The sequence below is a fragment of the Rhodnius prolixus genome, unplaced genomic scaffold, assembly GCF_049639745.1.
Source record: "Rhodnius prolixus isolate KJV_2025 unplaced genomic scaffold, Rpr scaffold_16, whole genome shotgun sequence".
Lineage (NCBI taxonomy): Eukaryota > Metazoa > Arthropoda > Insecta > Hemiptera > Reduviidae > Rhodnius > Rhodnius prolixus.
The window spans coordinates 2,122,459-2,146,230 of NW_027411616.1; the positions used below are offsets into that span (position 1 = coordinate 2,122,459).

Consider the following 23,772-nt stretch of genomic DNA (forward strand, 5'->3'; position numbering starts at 1 on the left):
TTCAAAAAATTAAAATTGGAAGTCTTACCGGACAGGGAACTCCAATTTTAACACAGCATCTCTGTACAGTCCTTGTCAGTTCAATGAAAAAATGTACAAAATAATAGCATTAAATGTATATCATCAATACTAACTGCAGAGAAAATCTTAAGAGCGATTTTACACATTAGGTTTCTGAGTTTTAAAATTCTACATTATTTTTAGACTGAACTTTTTTTCACTTGAGCGAATACTTAGAAATAAAAAGAAACGTTTTCAACAATGACCCTCAAATGATTATACTTTGATGTTTTTATTTTTAATGTTTTTTTTTTGTTATTTATTAGTAAATAAAAGATTAATTTATTGTGTGCAAAAACTCATCATAGATGTAGTCACAAATTGACCCAAGGAGAATATACATACATTTTCTAACTGCAAATAATGTGTTCTGTTTGAGAGGAGTTCGTATTAGTTTTTGATCAGTTTATCGTATATCTTCTTATCATTTTTGTGATAATATTTAGTGTTCTTTATGCTATCTATAAAAGTAGCTGACTTTGCTTTCCAAATGGAACACGATATTCTGCAAATTAATTTGAAACCCCTTCCAAGTTACTTTAATTTATGAAATTTTAAAATATTTAATATGTTTTTTTTAAGTCTATTAGGTTAACATTTATAAAAATATTAGATTGAATAAGTTTTCAACGCAAAACGTAGAAATTATTTTTTAAAAGATTAAATCAATTTAATATTTGCCATACATCCCTGATTTGGAGGTTTCCTACAAAAAACTGTGTTATCTTCACATTAAACGTACAGTTTGTTCTTCCATGTTCCTAGGAAGTTAGATGTTTTTTTTTTTTTAATTTATCGATCAAATTTATTAATTATAATTATTATCACCAATTTAGGGGTGAGCTTTAACAAATAATTTTTATTTATTTGTTTTTTATTCGATGTATAGAATAGTAGTATACGTGTGTCTGCCATGTGTTGTATCTATTGTTAGTCTTGTTTTTCTTGCTAAGTTTTACATCGCCACAAATTAGTGTTTAAACTTCTTAGTTTCTTAGTCCTTAACTTCTTAGTATTCTTCTATTTCGTTTAATCAAAAAATAGTATTATGTTGGTTTTTATTTTTTTGTGTGCTTTATTGTTTTTCATTCGTTGTATAAATATTGCTAGTCGTTAAGGCATGGCGATTCACCATTCTAGTTAATTGTTTGTTGAACTTTATTAGTATAATTTATTTGTAGTTAGATTCTATTGAAGGAAAAGTCTTGACAAGGTTCTTTTAATATAAGAAAATTGTTGATATGCTATGGAAGGAGTATTTAGTTTTTTTAAAGAATTTTTTTGTGCTTTATTGTTTTTCATTCATTGTATAAATATTGCTAGTTGTTAAGGCATGGCGATTCACCATTTTGGTTAGTTGTTTGTTAATCTAATGGGTCGCCTTAAAACACTTAAATTCCAGTTATAATTAATAAGGAGTACCTTTTCAATTCAACTGGCAAGTCTCATTACTAATAAAACCAAGCTTCTAAACATTTTAACTATTAATATAATATGACAGTTCAAGTTGGACATGATTTAATAAAAAATGCTCTTTACAAAAACCGAACGAAAATTATGAAAAACTGAGAGTTGGTACTCGCTGGGCTTAAGCTAATAGTTTTGGAAGCTTCTGCCATCTGCATTTTATCAGAAAAAACTTCTTACAGTAGTGTTCGTTGCTAAGAATTAGTCGGTAAACGAATAATTTCTTCATATCTGCCCTTATTTCTGTGTCATTGATTGATCAAACTCTTTTAGTTTAAAAAATACTGCATGCTATAATTTGAACGGCTAAAATACTGGCGCATTGAATGTACTAATTATAATACATTGCATGTTTTGTTGTATCTGTAGCACAACTACAATTTGTTACGTTGAATTTCACTTAAGAGTGATATGTGCCGTTTATTTTGAAATGGGGCAAGTCCATTTTTTGTTATTTCGAGATATTTAAGGTTTTGCGTTTCAATAAATTTAAAAATATTGGTAAATATTAATAGACATATTTTTTGTATTTTGTGGTGTTAGATAATGTAAGTTTATAATCCAATAGTGTTATTAGTGCTGGCTAAGAAAAATAAAGATTTATTATAGGGTCATTCCATGTCAAATCAACACGGGGTCTGAACCTCACCATCTCGGATTTTCTTGAAATTTGGCACATGTATACTATTGGTATAGACTTGGAAAAATATGAAATATTACTGTGATATGTCAACTCGTTTATGAGTTACAGGGCTGTAAAGTTGCCATAAATCCGCTGAAAAACAGGGAACACCGGTTGTTTGAGTTACTGTAGAAACTTTTCTAATTGAGCTCAGACTTGGGATTGGTGTCATTTTATAGCATACATAATGCTCTTTCCTGTGATATGCGACGCCATATGGGTTAGGATAAATAAATGTTTTAAATTTAAATTTTTTAAAAAGTACATAGTTTAAAATTTTAAAATTAATTCTATGAATAGCTAGTAGTGTTATGAATCACTGGACAAAATATTAATTTGGGACGATAATGGCTTCATTGTCCAAAAAATTGAAGACTGAAGCTGCAATCCGATTAATTCAACTCTGAATTCATGTTAATACTATAATGCTAATATTGACGAATAATAATTCCACTAATAAGTACAAAGTAAAACATACTGTTAAGTAATATGATCTCTTTATTATTTCAAGCTTGAAAAGGCTTCTTTTGTTTTGCATGCATCACTTTCTAGTAGAACATACGTAAGTTCCTGCAGTCGGAGTCACAGGATCAACTTTTATCAAAACATCCACTACTGAGACCCAAAGAATATCAGCATTTCTTCGATCCAGAATGATTTAGAGGGTCCAGCTGGATGAAGAAAAGTTACTTTTACTTTATCAAGTTCTTCATTTTTCTCTAAAACATATACAAGTCACCAGCTTGCTTTATAGACTACAGTGTTATATGTCGGCTAATTTTAGTTCATCAGGAGATTTTGAACTTCCTTTTCGCAAGCTTCTGAGTTCATAGAAAAGTTTTTAACCAATATTTTGGATTTACTTCTAGGAATGAAAGCATGGTATTGCTGTGTTCTTTTAATAGCCAATGCTTGATCAAACCGATTTTTTAAAATACACTCAGATTTATCATAGTCTTTCTGGGTTAAATATGCCAAGTTTATGTTGGTGATGTTATCTACTGCTCACTCAAAAAGTTGTGAAATCTGGATTTGATTTGCATAGGGTCGTTGCAAACTAGCACGAGCTGCCAGTCTCTTTACCGGACCACCTACTCCATCACAAGGCCCTTTCCCACGGGCTGTGGCAAAAAAGTGCCACTCTGCTTTCACTTTAAAATCTTCCTCATGAAAGCGGAGGTTTATGATTTGTTTTTGTATTGGGCAGCAGACCCGTCTGAAAAATAGTGTACCTTTTTGAGGAGTTTCTGAAATATGACTGTCAGAAAAGTTATGAGTTTTTTAAAAGTATATACAGCAGCTGTGTTTTGCTCTAAGGAATCAAGAACTATTTCATAACTAACATGCTCAATTTTGTTTTCCTCTTTGAATTATATGAAAAAGGGATGGTTTGTGACCTGTTGGCTTACCTAGTGGTAGCTCTGTGCTTCATCTTGAACGACTGTGCTGTAATTTTCAGAAAAATCACAGCTGACAACGAATTCCGATTCTTTTAGATTTTTTTTTTTTTTTTTTGTATAGTTAAGGAAAGATCCCTGCTGCTTGGCAATGAAGTCATGCTGAACCAAAGAGGGCATAGTGTTACAGAAAAAATCAATAAATGTATCTGAGTCTTTGATTAATTTGATTTTAACTCTATTATTTCATTAAAATAATATATTATAATTAATATGAATAATTATTGTAATCATAATTATTAATTATGATACATTGATTCATTATTACTATTTTCAAATTATTTTAATTTTATTAAAATCATGATTTCTATGAAAAGGAGCTTAAGTCTTCAATTTTTTGGACAACGAAGCCATTATCATCCCAAATTAATATTTTGCCCAGTGATTCATAACACTACTAGCTATTCATAGAATTAATTTTAAAATTTTAAACTATGTACTTTTAAAAAATTTAAAATTTAAATTTAAAACATTTATTTATCCTAACCCATATGGCGTCGCATATCAAGGAAAGAGCATTATATATGCTATAAAATGACACCAATCCTAAGTCTGTAGCTCAATTAGAAAAGTTTCTACAGTAACTCAAACAACCGGTGTTCCCTGATTTTCAGCCATTTTATGGCAACTTTACAGCCCTGTAACTCATAAACCAGTTGACATATCACAGTAAAATTTCATATTTTTCCAAGTCTATACCAATAGCACACATGTGCCAAATTTCAAGAAAATCCGAGATGGTGAGGTCAAAAATGGTCTTTTTTTGTGTTGATTTGACGTGGAATGGCTCTATAACTAAATGGACTCACTTTCAAAATTAATGAATCATTTTAATCGTTGATTTATATGGATAACATTTCAGTCGTATCAGTCTTTTTTTAACAATAAAAACAAAATACTAATCAGTAGTTCAACTATTCTTCCTCTTTTTTTATTTTTTTTTTAATCATTTTGGTCCGAATTGCCATCGTATTCAGATTCTGATTCCAAGATTCTTCTTTTATTACAACCGATTGTCATGGGTCTTATTTCTACAAACATAATAAAAATGATAAAATTACTTGCAAATGAGGATTTTATTGAAATGGCGTTATTACCCAGAAAAGTATTTTTATTTTATATTTGTTACCTACCAAATTCACTTTCAGATACATCAGAGTTAGAATTACCGTTGTAATCGGTTTCAGCCATTTTTTCTTTTTATAAAATAAACCACAATCCGTTATTAATAACAAATAATGAAACTTTTTTCGTACACCGAAAACAAAACAACACAACTTACTTGATAGCCGATAATATAAGTCGAATGTTATAAATTTACAGTTTTTCAGAGCCAATAGTAAAATTTCCCGATGTTGGTGTTATTATCGATTAATCAAACACATCATAAGTACGTCAAAATTAAGATGTACTTATTATTATTAAATAATAATAAATTTTATGAAATATTGTACAATCACCGATTACCAATATCAAAGATAGATAGATAAGACATGATGTTAAACCATCACATATGCATTCACCATACAGCAACCGGAGTTAAATTTTGCTGTACGGTTAAATAATTTCAACCTAAGATGGACTTGCACCATTTTCAAATTAAACGTATTTACAATATTGTTAAGAGCTAAAACTTCTATCTCCCAAATATTAGGATTCTGAATTTTGTTTTACTCTAAATTGTTTACAGATAAAAAGATCATACTAAGTTTTATCTATAATTACCATTATCTTCATTTTTTCAAAAATGGACTTGCCCACTTTCAAAATAAACGACTCATACAATGCGATGTATCAAATTTTCCGTATTGAGTTTTGACCGGAAATTCTTGTTTTGAGCTTATTAAGGCGCCACAGTTATCGAGCAGCGAAGACCATAACGGAAAGATGTATGTATTGGTTTCGACGCCTTATTTTGGCCTTGGAATTTATTTCATGAGTTAATAAGATTTGTTTTTGGTTAATGAAAAGTAATGCATCTGTCTTCTTTTAAAAAAACTATAGAATGTAGCTTACTAAGCGTAAGCCCCTGAGATTTCCTATTAACAGTCTAGAGATTTTTCTTACCCAGAAAACCATCGAAAATGGGTATGTTTGAGGACTTATTTCTTTTGGAGGAGAGGTGTACTGAAGTTTTTTAAAGAGTGGTTCGCCCATGCGCTGGCTACCCTTTCTTTCTGGGGGTTTCGAGAAAGTTAATATGTCCTCCCTGGGAAATTGTAGAGGGGTACGGGACCAGGAAGGGGATCCCAATCTAATTATCCGTTGCACCGACTTCATTGGGTGAGTTGTTCAATCACCTGTCTCCCTGGCACTAGCCACATTAGATGTAAGAAAAGGTCGTAGTGTAATATTCCCATGTGCTGGTTTTTTGGAAGGAGAAGTTCATGTTACATGTGATACAGGTCTCGCAAACTCTGTAGCGAGATAGGATGTAACAGCAGAAGGCATGAGTCAGGCAGAATAAGAAAACAACCGTGATTTAAGACCGTTTCTTCGAGCTGAGGACGCTTCGAAAGCACTTTTCATTACTAGAGCCTTCTTATCTTCTTTGTAATGCAGGGAGATCTTCCAATACTACTGAACTTTTCATTCATCATTGAACAGCGCTTTATGAGTAGAGAAATGGCTGAGAAATAATAGAGAAGCGACTCATACTCAAATAAACTATTTTTTTGGGCATGATTCTGCCTCATCGTTCCAAACGGATACGAGATTTTATTGAAGGTCTGGAGAGAGATCCTCTCTGCTTTTCCTCATAGAGGTAACTTGGTAATGCCAGTATGTATGGTGTTTCTTTCTTTTTATCCAAGGAAACAATGAAAGTAAAACTACTGTTTTAAACAATGTCAGGGAAAGTTTATTTCCTTACAATCTGGTCTAAAAATAAAACCAACCTTTCCGGATTTGCAATGTACCGTGAGGTATGGAGTATAACCAATCATTTACTTCCAGAATGGATAATATGTACTTATTCACTAAAAAATTATTTAGCTTTCGAAACAGAATGTTATTTCTTTATTCCTTTTTTTTAAGGCACCCTATTATTAGAATTAATCTTTATTTATTTAATCTTATATTACTGTTTGTACACAGTAAGTAAAATTCATTATGCTATTACCTAATTCACGTCTAAATTCTTATTGTCTAGGAATGGCGAATAAAGAAGGTCCTGTCTATTTGTCTTGGGATATAGACACTACTGGTAGGCGTTTAATCGACGAAATTTGCCACATAGCAGTGCACGATGTGTATTCGTCTTTTGAACAGTATGTAATGCCTTTCAGAGATATTGATTATAGTGCCCGCAAACGTTATCTGTTGAAAACAGTTAACATCGGTTTTTATAGAGTATTAAGAGAGACGGCAAGTGGAAAGGTAAGTAAGGCTTTTACTTAAATATTTTACTGTAAATTAATTTTAAAGATTTTAAAATATTAAAAGTATAACACCTACAGTAAATCTGTTACAGTTACTCCGTTTCTTGGTACGAAAAAGTGTTTTTTAAAAGCTGTTCTTGGTTGATAGTTCAAACTTAATATTTAGTTTAGTTTAAGTACATGAAGAGTTGGCAGGGGGAATAATGTTTTAGTCAAAATGTATCAATGCTTATTGGGCTGATTTTTCATTTTTTTCCGTTTTCAATTTCCTTTAAATTTCTCATCAGTTCCAAAAAAATGTGTTTTTGGGCAATTAGTCTATAACGACAAGAAGTGTATTACGAGAGAGACAGAATGTTACGCACTAGGCTTTTCCAGAATTCATGAAAAAGAGGGCATTGCTAAATTAATTCATATAAAGGTTTCAATTCTGACCATTCATTTTCAGGACTCAAAGTTTTATTCAGTTTTGGTTGTCACTTTACGGAGTTAATAGTATACTTAGGACGAGAAGGTGAAAGTAGGTAGCATTGAATTTTTTTTGCCTCCAAAGAAACTTTGTAGTACCAAAGTGGAATTGAATTACTTCTTCAAAGCTGGATTGAGTAGATTATACTTCTAAGAATTTTGTTAGCCAAATAAATATAACACTATGCATAGGTTGTTTTAAGGTAGTTTCAGGAAAATAAATGAAAGGTGTTATTTCTATACATTATTAGTGTCAAGGTATCCTTATATTCATAATATGCAAAACAGAGTGCTAAAATCCTGAACTGATAATAATTAGCGATTGACCTCGTGAGCGTCTTCAATAATTTTTTTTTTTTATGCGACATTTACGTTAAAAGCACCTAAAAACTTAGTATATTTAGGTTTAGCGCTGTTGTTTTCGTTTCTGAGACACGAGATTTTAAGGCGTTTTGAATGGATTCCGTCATCAGTATCATTTTAAAGCCACCCAACATGTAGTTTATTCGAAGTTAGATGAAATTCATTAACATATCTTTTTTTTTGGTACTGGAGGGTTGGTCAGGAAAGAATATTCAGTTATCTTCAGCTAAAAAGGGGAAGGCACAATAAGCCTTTAGTGGCTGCGGTGGCGTGGGTCCTGTCCCGTTTTATAATATTTTCTAATCTTAATCTTATCCTCAGCTATAAACATGAATTCATTTTAGTAGTAATTGGTTAAGTTATGGAATTAAATGTTTAATAGTTGGTATATGGAGTAATAAGTAAAAAAGAAAGGCAAAGTTATTCTATTGAAGAAAATACATTCATTGGAGCATAATTTTAGTTAGCTGTATTTTACATGACTACTACTGTTTCTGTAATGCAAAACTCTGTGCTATGGAAGTATGTAATCCTAGAAAGCATTATGTTAAATAAACAAATTATAATGTTAGTTAAATACATTCCTTAAGCCTTTTAGGTCCATCGACATTATTGAAACCTCTGAAATGTAGAAATTAATAAAATCTCCTTGTGACGGAATTTCAGGAATTAAATTTTTACGTAATGGAAAGTATTTTGTTTTATTTTTAGATTCTGAAAACAAAGAGTGAAATATCTGCACTCACTGATTTTGTGGTATGGTTAGAACAACGAAAGATCACGGAAGGAAGGGATCTTATCCTCATGTATTATGAAACTTACACTCCAGCACCCTTTATTCTCATAGAATCTTTAAGAAAGTACGTATTTTAAAGTTGTAACTACTGTACTGTATTTTTACCATAGTTTTACTTGTTTTTGAATGAATAACTTTCTTTCTGATTCATTGAATAGGCTCTTTTAAGAATGATTTTGGGTTTCAATTTATAACACTAACAATGTTCGAATAATATTTGTAGTTCGGCACACTATGTAAGGAAAAAAAAGTTCTTATTTTTCTTCATGAATGGAACCGTGACGATTTAGAAAACATATTAATAAAAATATTTTACATCAAGTGCTATTATTATTTTTATTTAAGGTGCGTCAATAAAGAAGGTTAGCGCCTAGAGCACTTTTCTGTGCACTGTAGGTTTCTGGGCGTGTTCTCTTGTTGTAGAGAAACTAACCACCGAACAGTGAGCTGTAAAAAGCTGCTAGGAAAAGCAAATCTAAGCGCTGACAGCTGAATTCGAACACAGGTTCTCGCGTAGGACCCTCATACGTTCACTAATATGCTAACTTCTTCCTATATGTTAATTATTTACTTTTAATACCCATGGTACATTAGTTCTTCAGTGATTTTATTTAATTTTTTTCAAATTAAAAATTAATTATTAATATCAAGGAACTCTAATCTTAATATTGAAAGTAAAGACCAAAATTCCTATAGCCTCACAGTTTATATTTATAATAATAGAATTCTTTGCAATAAATTCTTCAATTTTGCAACATTCAGTATTAAATTCTATTTATAATTTACAGGTATAATTTACTTCCGAGGTTTAAGGAAGCTATAAAAGGATTTGCCAATTCATTCAGTTATATCAAATCAAAATGTGAAAAAATTATGCAGACCTACTCTGTGAAAAATTTAGCTAAAGTCCTTTTAAATAAGGAATATAAGAGCCACGATGCCTGTGAAAGGGCTCGAATACTTTATGAGGTATTCATGTTTATTATCTATTTTTATTAATATCCTTAAAATACTTAATGAGGTATTCATGTTTATTATCTATTTTTAATAATCTCCTTAACAAAAACTTACAGTTTAAAAAGTTAAGTATAAGGGTTGATTAAACGCCAAAAGGTACACAAATCAGCAAGTACCCAACATTTTATTCATGCTTAGTTGATATAATTTAAGTAATTTTACTGCATTAACTTTTCCTTCACATTTTTTAGAATTTATTAGATGTCACAGATCCTTATACTGGCCATTTTTATCTACAAAATATTTGTTCAAGTAGCACTATAGATTGACTTTATTATCTATTAATCTATAATAATCAAACTATTAATTAAATGTTAAAAAGAAAACGTTATAAAAAATAAAAAAAGTTACAAGGCTAAAAAAATTCACTTTTTTAAAAAATGCTTACACCAACATACATCAATGATTTTTTTTTCGGCGCTTCGACATCTCGGTCATTAGCGCCATCAATGATTTTGTTTATTTTATTTATTTATTTTATTTTTAAATTAAAATCGTCGGTTTAAGTTCATTCTTCGATTAATGTAATTGTACTACATAAAGATGTAGTAGTCAAACGTTTATAACAATAGGTAATAATTATCTGGCTTTATCGCAAATAATATAGTTTTCTTCAATTACATTCTCAATCTAGATGTTCTTCCCACAATGTTGTATACAGGGTGTCCCAAGCTATATGGATAACGACTTTTTCTCGGAAACTAAGATAGCTAGAAAGAAACTAAAAAATACGTGTTACCTTAGTTTTTTGTTAGGAATCCAAATTTAATTTGTAAATTTTTCTCGGTGCTTCCAGAAGCGAGATACAGGCACCAACTTCATTTTTTCAAATGGGAAGGTGCGGTTTTTATTTAAGAAATAGATTCCTCTATTTTTTTTAAGAAAAATTTACTTGAACGGTTTTTTTCTGTGAGCGATATTTTACAAGTTATGAATGAAAACATGATTTTTATAAGAAATTTCAAAATGATAATATAACGGTTTTTTGATTGAATAAGAAGAAAAGTACTATTTTATTATAAATTTTACTCATAAATATTACAGATCATGCTCGAACTGGCCTCCACCATTAGAGATGCATGGACATGCTCTTTCCTGCCAATTGTCCCCTACTGCCAAAGAAATAGATTCGGCTTTAACCTAGTTACAGGCATCTATAATTCTCTGCTTTAGTTCATCTACAGATGCAATTCTGGCTTGATTCTGATACACCTAGATTTAGAAATGCTTTTAGATAAGCAGAAATAAGAAAAGAAAGAAAAAAGTTATAAATAATCACCTTGTTTTTCAGGTATCCCCAAAGGAAATAGTCCATAGGTGTCAAATTCGGTGAACGAGGTGGCCACTGAATCGTCTCCTGTCGATATAACACGCCCATCAACTTGCCTATCGAGATATCTCTTTATGTGCCTGATGGTGTTATATCGACACGGGGGGCGATTCAGTGGCCACCTCGTTCAAAGTTACATACCTGCTTTACAGATTTTTTTAAAATTTGGAATAAGCAATTCTATCATTATAACCTGATAAGATGTTAAGTCGAAACCGTAACTACCACCGGAGAGATCTTTGTAAAGAATGATTATAGTGGCGGTCCCTAAATCATCCTCATTCACAATTTTTTTTAGAAAGCGTTTTGAATAAAATAAGAAGTTATTTGTATGTAAGTAGCAAAATTAAACTGCGGTTTCAGAACTTCTTTTATTAGAGTAAGAAAATAAACTGCGATTACAATACTTCTCCTTCAAAGGCAAAGAGGCAAAGATTTTGAATCGAACGACAATTCATTGATGTAAATCGGTTCACTCATTGATAATTTTAACGATTGCAATACTTCCTCTTAGTAGGTGTAAGAGCTTGATGGCACTTCACAGCCACGTAGAGGAGCTTTAATCACTTCTTCGTGCTAAATTTTATCAAAATCAAACTAAGCGTTATAGAAATATTGGTAATAATAGTTTTAGAGGGAAGGGATTAGCTATGAGGTTAGCATACTGGACTCCCACGCGGAGGTCCCGGGTTCGAATCCAACAGCTTACCCTTAGATTTTCTCTTCCTAGGAGCTTCTTACAGCTCACTGTCCGGTGATGGGCAGTGTTGTCTGTAACGAGAGAACACTGTCCGGAGGCCGGCAGTGCACTGGAAAAAGCTCCGGGCGCTAATAACCTCAGCTGTTGATGCGCCCCCCCCCCAAAAAAAAAATAGTTTTAGAAAGGGCCTTACTTGGGTGGGGCAAACTCCTCTCCTTATGAGGCATAGCGTCGAGACTTTTAAAGTGCAAATCTGTACAAAATTTCGATTCGAATGACACCTCATTCATGAAAATCGGTTCGCGCTTTTAGGCGCTACGCAGTTTACAAAAAAGGTAACAAGAAGAAGAAAAAGAACAAGAACAACAATTTCTGAAAATGCCGTTTTTGCTAATTTTCAGCAATTTTTTTCTCAAAATCTATTAGATCTAGGTTGTTGGGAAAAAATTACTGATATAAAGGAGGATTTGCCCTATATTTTAAAGAAAATTTGGGAATTTTATCTTTTATAGAAAAAGAGAAAAAAAATGTCAAAGTTGGGTGTTTTTCAACGTTACGCTTTTTCGTGCAGTTTTTGACGATCAACCCTTATACAACTGTCCTACCGGACAGTTTTAATTTATTTTCTATTTTTATTTTTTTAAGGCGCATCAGCATCTGAAGGTCATTGGCGCCGGAGCTTTTTTCATTGCACTGCTGACCTCCGAACAGTGTTCTGTCGTTACAGTCACTCTGACACTGACCTTTTTTGCGATTTTCTTCACCCATGTCTCTTTTAATTTTTCTTATGAATTTTTATGTACATAATACAATTTTTTTTCAAATACGTAGTTTGTCGGTGAAATTCATTTTAGCGGGTTTTGGTGAAGAGTTGTTAACTTCAGTACTGTAAATAGAAAAAGTCCTGTGAGAGCGTCCCACCAAACTTTTCGTTCTACTTTAACGTTTGATTTTTTACAGATAGTTGCCCATATAAGTGTGGGAGAAAGCCAGGACGGTGAAGAAGATATCGCTGCAGCTTTAGAAAGTTATATGTCTCCTGTAGAAGAAATAGAAGATGGCATTGCGGCCATGAAACTAACATTGGCCAAACAGAACTCTTTAAAGCCAATATTTGGACAATTCATAAGAATGGATAAAAAAAGACGGCAAGCTCTTATTTTAAGACGTCATCTTATCAATTCGGACATTGAGTATGAAATGCTAAAAGAAGTGTGGACGAGGGTAACTATAATTTTAATTTTTTTCATGTGTATTTATTATTTGCTAATACAAATGGAAGTGTTTATTAGTGTCTTAAGCTTTTAAACTTTGAAGTAGCGGTCAGAATGCAGTTTTTCGCACATTTTCACTTAACTGCAAGGAGTATTTCTTTTATATATATATATATATATATATAATTTTGTAAAAAAATTTTATTCATATTTCTTAAAAGTGTAATTTTTGAAACATTTGTTATGTTAGGTCATGCTGAGTACTTTTACAGGGAGAGCTGTAATGTTCCACCTGATAAAGATAACTTAGGTGCATGTAGTTCTCAGTAGAAAAGAAGTATTTTCAATTTCTTAATTGACAAGCATTAATCAGTAAAAGTTAGTAATTAATCAAGATACCGCAGGAGAAATAAAAAAGGATTCACACCCTAATTTGCAGCACGAACATAAATTTTCATATGGATAAGAGTCCGTACATCGTATTTATAGCAATATTTGTGGCCTTTGGGAAACTGGTATACAATGGTCACCTAGAAATTAAAAACTCGTTCACTAATGTAAGAAGTGGATTGTTTTAACTGGTTCTCAGTTGTTAAAAGACTAAAATTGCGCTCCCCATTATTTTACAGGTACGGTTTATTAGAGGAATTTTTCACGAATTATCAGTTGAAGATGTAGTTAAGGATAATTAGTCAACTATCCATGAACCTATCACAGTTATAAAAGCAAAGCGTTTATCACGGATGGTTTCTATGGGAAACCAGACTAAATTTATTCTCACTTGAATAACTTTTTACAACTTTAAGAGGTCAAGACTTGTCTGACTACTTAACGTTGCACTCTTTTCGATGTCCAGTAAAACGCTATTCTCGGAAAATCAATTAGTGTTTTAGCTGTCTTTGCTACGGGCACAATAGTTTCCATTTCAAAAGTGATTGAGATGTAATAAGTGAGGGGAAAAACTTCTTATTAAAGTTTGTTCTGATAATCTCTCGAAATTGTTCATTGTAAGCTTAGTGTAATATTGCTAAAGAAAGAGCCCTATCTCAAAGAAAGTGTCCCGAGTTCAGCAGACAAAAACAATTAGATGGATTAATCAGATATCAATTTGATTACAATAGAGGAAAATCTATCTTTCATTGGGATGAAAGAAAAAAATGAACTGCTAACTTTTAAAGTGGGTATACCTGATCAGACTCAGAATGTAAATTATAAGTCACTGACTGCTTTCCCCACTTCACGTAACTAATAGAATTTCTTCTAAAAGATTAAAACCTATCTCTCCTCCTGATTCTCTCGTTTGAAGAACACAAAAAAATTGAAACTTTTAACATGAAATGCTAAGTAAAGGTAGCTTAAAAATCTGTTTAGCACTAATATTAATATTTCTATTCTGTATCTACTTTAGAAGCTCTATTGTGATGAGAAAAGATAGGTGTGACGTATAGTACAGCCAGCTTTTGAGTCCCATCGTCTTAGATGTCTGCCGTCTAATTTGACAACCACTGCAACACGGTCGTTTTGACCTCATCATCGTTGTCCCAGCGCTGACTACCCAGATGTATCTTCAAATGCAAAAACAGATGGTAGTCACTGAGCGCTAGATCGGGACTATACGGTGGGTGATCAATTTGTTCCCAGCCAAATGATTCAATGAGTTCTTGAGTTGATTAGCCGTATGTTGACGTGCATTGTCATGGAGTAAAACAATCAATTCAAAAAATCAGCATGCTTCGCCTTTTGTTTTGGATTGCATGGCGCAGTTTTTTAAAAAAGGTCTCTCAAAACGTTGCAGAATTTGTGTCACCACGAGGTAAAAAAATCCACAAGCAATACCTTTTTTTTTTGAATACTCACAAACAAACGTAAACAAGGTCGAACGTTTCCGTAACAGCATCTGGTTTCTTCCTGACAAATGTGAAGCGCTAGCGCCAAATGCCGACCGCAGCACTGCAGTAGCCGAATTTCAAAACGGGTCGTAAAAAACACACCTCGTATTAATTCATAGAATAAGAAGTTGGAAGAAAATCTGTTAAACCAAAAGTGCATTTTACTGAATAGATTTCTACTATTTTCTCTTATATGAATCAAACTTGTTCTCTAATTTTGAAATATATGAATCAAACTTGTTCTCTAATTTTGAAATATTAACTTAAATAATAACTGAAAACTAGTTATTATAACCTTCCGTCCGTAAATATTATTTTTGACAAGTTATGGGAAATGGGAGGGAGTTAATTGCTGTCAAGTTTAAGCTAACAATGAAAACAGTGGACGTAACCTAACGACCCATTTATAAATCAGAAAATTGTAGAACAATGTCATTATTTTAGGTTTAAGAAACAAGAAATCGAAATCGTATTAATTGCAAAAGAGAAAGTTGTGTGAGTGTATCACTCATATTTTTACTTTTATATTTCTTAACTAAGCAAATACTTTTTTTTATTATAATACAAAATTCATTATTTTAATTACTTTTTCAGAAAGAAGATATGAAAGTTTTCTTAAAGAAAAATATAAAAGATGAAATTAGCGATGACGATATCAATGATCTTGATTTTATGATTAACAAACACTTAGGAGGTGGCGGTGGTCAGACTGAAAAAACCAAAGTATCAATTGGAAGAAATAGTCCTAAAAAGAACATTTCAAGACAAGCTTTTAGAGGAAATCAACGGAAACCAAATAGGAAGTTCACAGATCATTCTAAAAGTGGTAAAATAAATCCAACTAATAATGGCAATCCAACAAATACAACTGTTGCCACCGCCAAATCTTCAAGTAATAAAAGTGCTGGTGAAAAAAGTAATAAAACTGAGTCAACATCTGAAATTAGGACGGACGGCGAATCAACAACCGTGCCAACCACTACAGTTACAGAAACTCTTGATTCCATAAACACCTCTAGTACACCTAATTCAGTTGATAACAAAAATGAACCGTAACATTATTAAAAACTTTTTTTATCAACATATCGAAAATGTATTTCTAAATATAAGCGGGCTACTGCTCGAGTGCCATTTTCAAATTTATGTGATATTTCGTGTGATTTTTTTTATTCAAAGTATAACCTAGAAGTTTAGAGCTTTATATATATATATATATATATATATATATATATATATATATAAATAAATTAAAAATATTTACATAAATTAAAAGCATTCAGTTTAGAGTGGCTGGATCCTGATTTATATTTACAATTTACAAGGTCAAGTAGAATCAGTTACTCCAACAGTCTTTTCTTTTAATGAAACACATATTACTATGTCCCCAGTTTTGACTAGTATGAAGAATTTAGAGGAATCTAGTCTACATAAATTATCACATCTCTGTCAATGTTACTGTGTATTTTACAGGGCCAAAAACGTACTTGATATATACAAATATTGAGATATAGATAATTAGTACTTACAATGTTGTTATATATCTTTTCAGGCCAGGTTCCTCGAAAGTTGCTTGTTAAAAAAGTAATATGCTAAACCTTTAAATCATGTTCAACGTTTCAGGAATATATTTATATATAGTTTTAATCTCAGTTAATCAGAACAAACTTATTTTCGAATCAGTTTTCTTAATATCTGACATTGTTTGTTTATTTTTTGAAGACTGAAAAAAATCCAGCTTAGTATCTTTACAACTAACTTGGGCTCCAGCCATCTTTATTTTAGGTTGATTTTTTTTTTTTTTTTTTTCCAAGGGTTTCTTTCTGTTCCGGATTGACACAGCTTAAACTCCGTACAAACTGTACGAGCATGATAAAAAAAAAAGAAAGTGTAAAAAAAGAGGTACGATAACTAATTTTACGGATATTACTTAAAGGAGGAACTGTTTAAATATCTTGGAAGCTACGGTTCACAATTTGAGATGTATTACAGTAATGCGTGTTTCTTTGCTGAAGCACCCTATCGTTTTTTTTCGTACTTGCTAAAACAACACCTCTACTCACTTACCACCTCTTAATGGCCCCTCTGGCTATTGCAACCGTAAGGTGCTGTAGAAAGGTTCTCAAGACCAGTAGATGTCTTCAGGGAAGTTACTTTTTTTGCCGATTTGTGGGCTTCCATTTTTGCCTTGATTGAATGCAATGCCTCTTGCTCCGTATTGTTGACAAAGATTTCAACATTTTCTACAAGCTTCGAACATTTCAAGCATAAATAAAACTAGTTTGTGTTGAATTTTATGGTATGATAAAAAAAACTGCTTATTAGCAGTCGGATTCTTCAGCCTGTAGTAACTCTAGTAGTCCGAACTAGAATTCCTAAACTTACCCGATGACCTTTATAATCAGCGATATTATCCACTATTGCAGACGAGAAACCACTTATTTGGGGTTCAGTTTTAAAAGGTACAAGTTTTCTTGAGATTTGAACAAAATATATATTGAAGTATATATAAAAGTATGGCAAGTACAGGGGTGGCTAAACTTCTAGACAATGGGGCAATAGGCCAGAGAGCGGCTACGTTTTAATATGACTGCAAAAACTATTATTTGCCGAGAATTTGAATTCTTACTTTTTAATTTTTTTTTGTAAAATTTAATACTGAATTTATCATTATAATTTGTCAATGTCCTCGTTAGCTTCGAGGGCAACTTCTGGTTGCGTTGTGGTCTAACGATCGACCAAGATCTACAACTTGGTCATCCCTCTATTTAGACACCAAGAAAAGAAAAAAGAGTGCTAATTTATTAATTCTGTCAAACCCTATATGACCTAAAGGATGACAATAGCCACTTTTTTTTTTTTAATGAGAATTATTTTGAGCCAAACCTATATTATGTATTTGCTTTTGCAGTTCTGCTTCGAATATTATTTATAATACGCATTTTATTTTACTTCCCCTAAGCCTTGTTGTTTGTTTTGGAAGAGAATAATTGCTATTTATATAAAATTTGCACCTATGTATGTGACATTGAAATAGAATAAAAAGTATCATTTTGGGTTTAACAAAACCTAGGTTTAAATTTTAAATGTTTTAGAAGATTCAAAAATTCAATGTAAATATTCCCGTAAGTTTCCTATCTTTCAAATTTGATTGAAGCCTAATCAAACTTATGTTTTAAATTATTATTTCCTTATGTTTAAAATGAATGTCAACTCATAACTATTTGTCTAACTGATGTTAATATTGTAGATTCTCCCTCACTCATTCTCTCTCTCCCCCCCCCCTTGGACATTTGTTTGTATTTTTAGCTTCTTTTTATATGTATAAGTGCCTTAATACATAAATCTCATCCTTGTTCCTGTGATGTTAAATGTATTTTGAACAACCTTGTAAAGAAAAAAAGGTTTTGTTTATTCTTAATTGCATTGTATTATAGGCTACTTTAGAACTGTGCATGAGTTGGTTGGTGAAAGATCTTTCACAACACCCTTTTTTAAGTTAAAAGTTGTATTTACGAACATATAGTAATTATTCATTTTATTATTATTACTTTAGTTTTCATAATGGTTTTAAAAGTTCTAAATGAAGAAAAAGTTTGTCTCGAAAGATAATTTATATTTTTTCCGTGATAGCTTGGTTTAATTTTGTTGCCTTTTAGACCAATGGCCGGGTCGGAAAAGTTGTAGTTATAGCAAAATAAATAAGTAAAAAAATGTTTTGATGAGAGAGAGAAATTTTGTCTTAGAAGAAAGAAATTTTGAGATCGATGCTATTCGGTTTCCAAGTGTAAAAACTATAGAAGCCAACCAACAGGGACGCTTTATCCTGTTCCTGTTAAATTCTCTAATTACAGTGATTATACATTTAATAATGTATTTTGAACTTATGTTGCTTGATTTTTTTCAGCTCAGTTAAGGATTTTCTATTCAGGTTTTGATTTAATTATTAGCTTCTATCAATTTATGCAGATATTCTTACATTACTGTAATGTATTTCTAAAGTACGTCATTTTTAGCGATCGAATTTATTTATGTGCATAACGAAGATAGTGTTCATTGTTTTGTTTTGGTTTACCACAAATTTTTTTTTACACCTAATGATGCAGAACTAGTGATAACATTTTTTCACATACTATTGTTATCATTTATGTGTTTATTTATTTTTTGGACAGAGTACTGGACAATCTTAACAGATTGCTCTTTAATTTCATTACATCCACTTTGCTTTTTAACATCATTTGTAAAATCGATAATTTATGTAGTGTGCGTGTGTGAGAAAGACAGAAATCTTATTGTTTGAATTGGAAGGCAAAAATTAGAACCTGATGAAGAAATCTAACGGAGATGGATGCTGCACGTTCAGAACCGATCAAAGAAAGAAGTGGCACTAGGATATATTAAACCGTTGTCATCATGAACAATTTAGAACAAGAAAGTAATTCAGTCTTACCTGTTGAAGGATTCCTAGGTTAAAAAAAAAGAACAGAAATTCTGTCAAAGCTATGAAACTTTTCTAGGCACGTTATACTCTATTGTTTAGACGACACGGTAGCCGAATGGTTAAAAGAGAGACATGCAAAGCTAAGATTCATTGTTGTTGATTAGTGGGTTCGATTCCCGATCTAAGCCTTGGATTTCATTTAATGTTTAATATGAGAATGTAGAAGTGTGTTTGCTAATCGGTTCCGTCCACGTCAGCTGACTGGTAGTTGGATGTCCATCTGAAAAAATAGTCATTACTTTACTTTTTACTGTACTATTTTTTAAGTGAAAGGCAAACCAATTCATAGCAGTTTGTTTGGCAGACTATCCTATAATGCCATATCTTTCTGATTTTCAACAACTTATGTTACTATTAAAGACAAAACAATTGCGGATTTTCGCCTGGTAGATGTGCAATTGACTTCGAATGACCCAGAGCTCCAAATTGAGTGGTCCACAATCAAGCCTCAGTTTCCTCTGGAATTTGAATTCATTGTTGTACTTAGAGACTAACATGAATAAGAAAAATGTACGTGCGCTAACATATATTTCGTTGAAGACTCAATTTTTCATAAATTTTCGTTTGAATTGTAAATAGCGGTTTAGTTTTTTTCAGGAAATGCTTGAACGATGATTATTAGAATGAAAAATGTTATACTAATAAAAAAAGAAGAGTTTTCTGTAGTAAGTTATTTATCAAACAGTGAATGAATAAGATTGTAAAAATAAATTTTATTATTATGTTTATTTGCAACTGAAACTATACATAATCTGAATACAAAATATGATGAAATGGTGCAAATAAGTTAAGTGCCTACTTTTTCTACGTTTTTTTTAGTGAAATGTCATCAAATGATTTCTTAATTTTGTCGATAACGAAATATATTCCCAGTATTTGCACCTTTACATAATTGTTTCCATTCTTGTAAGTTAATAATCAATTGAATCTGTTTGGAAGTAATTTTTACCATCTCGTTGTATTTTATAAATTTATAACAAACATTTTATTCTCTTTGATGAATAATTATTTGTGAATTTGAGTACAAATTTCAGCGTTCAGATTAAACTGGGTTTTCTTATTAGAAAAACGTTACTTTTACTGGCCTCCTCGCACATATGTGTATTTTGTATGTTTATATATAACAGTAGGTCTTCAGAAGTTTAATGTTATAATCATAATTTCGTTTTTGAAAATGGTTCATAGTGAGGTTTTGTGATTTTTTTTTGTATTAGGTTAAAAAAAGAAAAATAAGGTGGATTACATTCCTTCAACAAATAAAAATGATCATCATATGCTCAACTAAATTGTATTTGTGTATATCATAAATTCTGATTAGTAAATAGTGTAGTTTCCTTTAAAAAACGATTTATTATTTTCTTCCAAAGCTATCTCCCCCAACATAAATAGAGAAGCGATCTTGTTAAACTTTCTATTTAAACTTTTCATCAGAAACGCATTTTTTAGGTCCACTGATGTAAAAAGTTTAAGCGCATGGACTTGTGTTTGAACAAAATGCTTCAAAAACGAAAAACGCAAACTTGACGTTATTGTTGCCGTTCTAGATACTGTTTTCTACCTGGGCAGAATAATTAAAACTGTCCGGTAGGACAGTTGTATAAGGGTTGATCATCAAAAACTGCACGAAAAAGCGTAACGTTGAAAAACACCCAACTTTGACAATTTTTTTCTCTTTTTCTATAAAAGATAAAATTCCCAAATTTTCTTTAAATTATTGGGCAAACCCTCCTTTATAACTGTAATTTTTTTGCAACCACCCAGATCTAATAGGTTTCGAGAAAAAAGTTGCCAAAAATGAGCAAAAACGGCTTTTTCAAAAAATGTTCTTGTTCTTGTTGTTCTTCTTCTTCTTCTTGTTACCTTTTTTGTAAACAACGTAGCGCCTAAACGCGTGAACCGATTTTCATGAATGAGGTGTCATTCGATTCGGAATTTTATGTAGTTCAGAAATTTAAACTGGCTTTCTTGTGGTAGGATGAGGTTTTATGTATTTGGTAGGATGAAATTAGCCATACATTCAGTCTCAAGCTCTTTTATTCATTTAAACGTTTCGAACTTCCAAGGTTAATTTTAATTTTTAAAAGGATGGAAATAACAGTTAAATATGTACATATGATTATATAAATTGTTAATACTTTTTACTTACATTATTTTATAGTTGTATAATTAATACCTTTTTTTAGGCTTGAGACTGAAAGCAGAAAATAAAAAAAAAAAGCTTATTTTCCTGGTGGCTTTACGTCCAACTACTAAATAATGGGTCGTGGCCAGAGACGACAAGCAAACGTACTTTTGGAATTTTGTTTTGTTATGGTGGAATTAGAAACAATTTCTCTACTTGTATGTAGTATTGTAATAGGGCAGATTTTCAAGTTGTAACAAGAAAACAATACAGTTTATCGCACGATCTTCGGATCTTTCGACGGTCTGAACTATAATCGCACTATGTGTAGCACTGTTGCACAACGTGAAGTGGAGTACGTCCTGGAGCTGTCATGAAATCGGTTGAACGATGGATTGTAGCTTTTGGAGGCATTTATTTGTAGATTTGCTGCAAGGTTGTTTTACTTTGTTTTTCCTTGCTTAGTAAAAACATATAATTTCAACTCACACAATTTTAGTTTTACATGAAAGATGGTCGTCCGGTATCAAGAGTTCGAAAGAAATAATTGAATTGTGCTTATTAGAGGTCGGATGCGAAATTGAAAGATTATTCCCACAAAATAAAATGCAATGCCTCCTAAAACAATTCGTTAAATGAGCTTAAACAGATCTTTCATAGATTGTTGATTATTAATAAATGCTCACTGCCTTTAGAAATATATCCGTCAACATAAGTAGTTCTCCGTTTGTACAATTTCAGTTGTATGCTTTTCTGTTTTTATGTTTTAGGTTCAATTGAACTTAACAGAGTTACCAACTCTTGAAAAAACTACTTGACCACAGTTCCAGTCCTCAATGAACAACAAACGACTTAAATGCCATTTTAAATGCAATACCATTTTAAAACGAATGGAATTGAATTTAGGGGTGAAACTAAATGCTCTTAGCTCCAGAGAACACAATCCCTTCGATCCAAAATATACAGCTCAATAGTAAATTCTCTATTCTACGTTTCCAATTTAAACATTTTCAAAGTTCTTGAAATTCCTTTCGACTGTCTACTAGCTTGATCCCGTTATAAACAATTCTACCAATCCTTGCAATCCCACCCTAAATCCCTCGTACAGCCACTACTCATCCGGCTTCATCCTATATAACCTTCCGTGTCCTCTCGATTTCCTCATCAGTTATTAGTTCAGCATCTGGGAGTGTAGCTTTTCCCCTCGCTGTGAGCATGTGCTTGTTCAATACACATTATTAAACAGTGCAATTTATAGCATTACGGATGCTGATGTAAGAATTAAAAGAAAAAAGTTAAAAATTAAATTTAAAGGAAAATCAATTACGAAAAAATAGTGAGCAAGTCAGAAAGATTTGATATAAATCTCATATAATCAGGTTTTGCATGTGTGAAGCGAGCCAAGTACTACAGCTGTTATTTGAAAATTCTCTGGTAAATTCAATTCGCACATCTGGTCGAGAAGAGGTGGTTGGGTTTCCCACTAACCTACTATTTTAGTGTAATTTACGATCCTATCCTCGTGAACTTTTAAAGGTGATTAAATGAGTTGTTAAAATTTGAAGCCTAATGAAAGTATCACTTTACTAAATAGGTTTCACAGTTTATTTTTTTACTTTATCTTACTCAACTAGTGAGAAAAGTTATTGTAATCATGTAGATTTTCGATCTTGAGGTTTCACCGGACATGTCCGCATTGTGGTCCCTTGAGTACAAAAAGGTGATTATTACAAATTTCTGTGTGTGTATGTTCGCACCTTGACTCATGAGCAAAAAAACATCGCAAAAAGTTTCGCTTATGTATCTATCACCAGAAAACGCGGCGATAAGGTTTTGATCTAATTCGGCCAACCGGAAATACAATATTATAGGTCAACATCCAGACTGTCATCCTTTGAGAAGAGAAAGGCCATTATTTTTAAAAGAATTAGAATCTAACTCGTAATACCTTTAATAAAATATATATTTAAATAATTTGGATTTACAAAAACTTGTTAAATATGCATTGAAATAAAGTAAGATTAATATTTTTTGCCTTAAATTATGACGCTGAATAATTTTTTAAAAAAAAAAGAAAATACGTAACTATTTTATTTGTACTGATTCTAAGGGAGAGCTGAAGTTAGGCCCTCTTCTAAAGTGCCGCTTGTTGCTCTAATAATGTAAGTATATTAAAGTATGAACATCAAATGTGGTTGCCAGGATTTGGTGTAGAAAGATGTAAAACTCAGAATAAAAAAAAAAAAATAATCATGGGAACGTAAACATCATTCAGATTAAAACTTTTTTCTGAGAACGATCATTCTAATATGATTATGGAAATGTTTGT

The 23,772-nt window shown here is 31.8% G+C and overlaps 1 protein-coding gene across 2 annotated transcripts; it reads left to right on the plus strand.

Annotated features, from left to right (window-relative positions):
* Positions 1 to 743: 743 nt before the first annotated feature.
* On the plus strand, positions 744 to 23,725 carry exu (maternal protein exuperantia). Of its 2 annotated transcripts, none has more exons than XM_074134365.1 (6): positions 744 to 898; positions 6,818 to 7,044; positions 8,589 to 8,737; positions 9,462 to 9,642; positions 12,681 to 12,944; positions 15,418 to 23,725. In XM_074134365.1, the coding sequence occupies exons 2-6, from the start codon at positions 6,820 to 6,822 to the stop codon at positions 15,877 to 15,879; spliced, it is 1,281 nt and encodes a 426-aa protein (XP_073990466.1). In that variant the 5' UTR covers positions 744 to 898; positions 6,818 to 6,819; the 3' UTR covers positions 15,880 to 23,725. The 2 variants fall into 2 exon arrangements, with proteins under 2 accessions (XP_073990466.1, XP_073990467.1); XM_074134366.1 differs by lacking the exon at positions 744 to 898 and adding an exon at positions 5,369 to 5,555.
* Positions 23,726 to 23,772: the final 47 nt, after the last annotated feature.